Genomic DNA, 2922 nt, shown 5'->3' with positions numbered 1-2922 from the left:
AAAAAAAAAAAAAAAAAAAAAAAAAAAAAACAAAACTGAAATGGGTTACAAGTTTTGAAATCTACTTTAGGCTCTCAGTGTTTCTTCAAACAATTACAGCTTAAAAAGAAGCGCCAACAATTTGCCTCTCCTCCTGGTAAATGGAGGACCCCAAAACACAGCTGTCAAATAATGCCCTGACTCTCAACCCTTCAAAACAGCACAGAGCGCAGGAACTCTAAAGGCTACTCCCTTTAACTCTAGCGTGTCCCTAATCACTAGAAGGCACTTGCCCATGCTACTGAGAAAGCTGCTGCAACCTCAATACTGATCCTATTTTCAGAGACTGCAACTGCAGAGGATGTATTAATCTCTATTTACAGGACACTGCTTCCAAAACCAGGAGGAAAGCTGTGATGTTCCTTCTAAGCCTTTTCCACTACACGATTAAAGACTACTTCCTTACATGTGGCCACTACTTTATGAGACTATTTTTTGGAAACCTTACCATTTTTGAGAGAGAAGAATACGTCTTTTTCCCACTCCTTCAACCAAAATCAGTACAGATTTGTTCCCAAAATGGGACTGGTTTCTGGCAAGTATCAAGCAGGCAGGCAGATAATTCATTATGTAGTGGACACCACTAGGCGTCTGATCATAAAGTTCTGACACTACTTCCAGGTCTATAAGATCACAACCCACAGATTGAGGGCTTAGCCCTCACACTGCTCCCCATTGACACGATGGTCACAAGACCAGGCTGTTTTACTTATGCTTCTGACAGTATACTACACACAGGGTTCCTACCATGCCCTCCTCAGATCTGATTCATCTGCTAGAGCAGCTAAGGCATAAGGAAATACCAGAAGATATTATGAGGGATGAACACTGGATGAAGAGACAACCAGGGCCAAGTATAAGGGAGGAACTTGGCACCTCTATGAATCACGAAGTGTCTGGCTGTCCCAGAGTTTCTCAAAATCAGCTCTCTGGAGTTTTTATAAAAGTTTTATCATGTAGGTATGATTGATCTTATCAATGCCAGCAACTTCTAGTCTCTCCTGTCCCCAGGATCAGGGGACAGGGGCTGAATGTCCTAATCCTATAGGAATGCCTTAGTTTTCTCATAAACCACTCCCACCCCCGTCCTGCCACCCTTCTCCCACCCCTACCCACTGGCCCAAGGGATCAGAGGCTACCAAGCAACTGCTAACCATAACTTACAAACGTTCACCTATCACTGATGATGCCAACCATTTTGGGATCTGTGCACCAAGAACTTTGGACAATGACAAAATGTATATTTCACACTATCATACTGTCCTATTTTAAATTACCCCTGAAATATTACTTTGTCAGTATCTTCCCTTGTGTTAGTCTATGTTTGTATGCGTGTGGGTCCATGTGGACCAGAGGCAGTCTCTGATTTTGTTTCTCAGGTGCCACCCACCTTTACTTATTTATTTAGATATGATATTTAATTACTTAAAAATATGGTCTCACAGGCCTAGAAGTTCCCAAGTAGGCTAGGCTGATCAGACATTTGCCTGTCTCTCTCCACAATGTTGAGAACCAATGGACCACATGCAGAACTTCAAAAAGAAAAACAAATATGTAGGTTCTAGGGGTTGACTCGGGTCCTGCCTTTCCTAATTGAGCTATTTCCCCAGACAGTCAATATCTTCTGAAAACTTAATAGCAAAAGAATGCAGCACTCCAGATACAGTCAGTCCAGGGCTGAGTATTAATAAATACAGCAAGGAACCACCTCGACTGACTGTGGGTAACTGTAGCACTCATGTAGAAATGCATTAGGATCCAGTGAAAAGAAACTCTAAGAGCCTCCGCAGGGCCACTTACATGAGTCTGGACCTCCCCTGCACTCTTCTTACATCAGCATTTGGACTTTAAGTTATTTTCATTTCTACTACTGAATTTCATACTTGCAAACTTTTTTTTTTTTTTCAGAGATAGGATCATCTCAAATCTGGATTTGGGCCTTTCAAACATTAGTCATCGATTTCAGTATAAAATATAAATGTACGTGGGAAGTAAATTATCCTACCCCAAGTATAGTTGGTGTGTTTCAAAAAACCACAGACCTACCTCTGCAGATTCAGGAAAGGCTCGGCAAGGTCCTTCTGTAGAAAGAAGTTTCTAGATGTTTCCATTCGAAATGTGTAGATGGAGGCAGAGGTTTCGCCACAGTACAGCTCCTTCTCTGCAGAGGAAAGTACTTTGCACAAGAAAAGGCTGAATTTCTGATCCCTGCCCAGCTTCAGATCACTACAGGTGGCAATGACTTGGGAGACGGTGGGTGGGACTTGATGTGTGGCCCAACAAGCTTGGCCCCAGGCCCGCGGAACCATTATATTCAGGGAGCTGGCTTCTAGTCGGAACTGCGACTCCGAAGGACGGGGTGGGGTGCGGCAGCTAGAGGGCGTAGTTCCGGGAGGCGTTTACGCGGTGGTTAGAGCTTTTCTCCCGAACTTTACGCCGGCGTCCCGGTTAGCGGGCAGACGGTTTCCGGCCCCTCAAGTAGGCTCAGGGAGTGACAGTGGGTAAAGGATGTTTTGTTCTCAACTGGATCAAAAGCGTTGTTCAGAATGCTGGCGTAACATTAACAATGTCACTATCCGATAAGCATTGATGGGGTCAAGTTCTGCCTTGGATACTTGTACACATCATTTCACTTAAGATTCATGAAAGCTTGGCATGGGAAAGCGAGTGGATGGATAGAGATTGCTATTTTCCTTAGAAAGAACGCTCTACGTTAAAGAGATTGCGTAAGTGACCCAAAGCCTCCCACCGTAGTTCAAAAGTAGCCTAGCCGGAATTTGGGTACAGTCCTCTGTAAGCAAGGCTTGGAGACTTGGGAGGTACCTAATCAATAGTTCATCTGATCAGCTCCTCCCTCACATTTAAGAACACTGCCCTGAAAGA

At 44.0% G+C, this 2922-nt stretch overlaps 1 protein-coding gene across 1 annotated transcript in view; it reads right to left on the bottom strand.

Moving 5' to 3' along the window:
• Nucleotides 1-2377, bottom strand: part of Nuf2 (NUF2 component of NDC80 kinetochore complex) — a 30396-nt gene extending 28019 nt beyond the window's left edge. Inside the window, exon 1 of the mRNA XM_050158234.1 lies at nucleotides 2086-2377. Within this exon, the coding sequence (XP_050014191.1) occupies nucleotides 2086-2348 (263 nt within the window). The 5' untranslated portion in view covers nucleotides 2349-2377. The remainder of the gene's footprint in view (nucleotides 1-2085) is intronic.
• Between the last annotated feature and the right edge of the window lie 545 nt (nucleotides 2378-2922).

Source organism: Alexandromys fortis, unplaced genomic scaffold, assembly GCF_014885135.2.
Source record: "Alexandromys fortis isolate MF-2015 unplaced genomic scaffold, M_Fortis_MF-2015_v1.1 scaffold_106, whole genome shotgun sequence".
NCBI lineage: Eukaryota > Metazoa > Chordata > Mammalia > Rodentia > Cricetidae > Alexandromys > Alexandromys fortis.
Note: the sequence above shows the minus strand (reverse complement) of the source record. Positions and strands in the feature narration are given on the sequence as shown.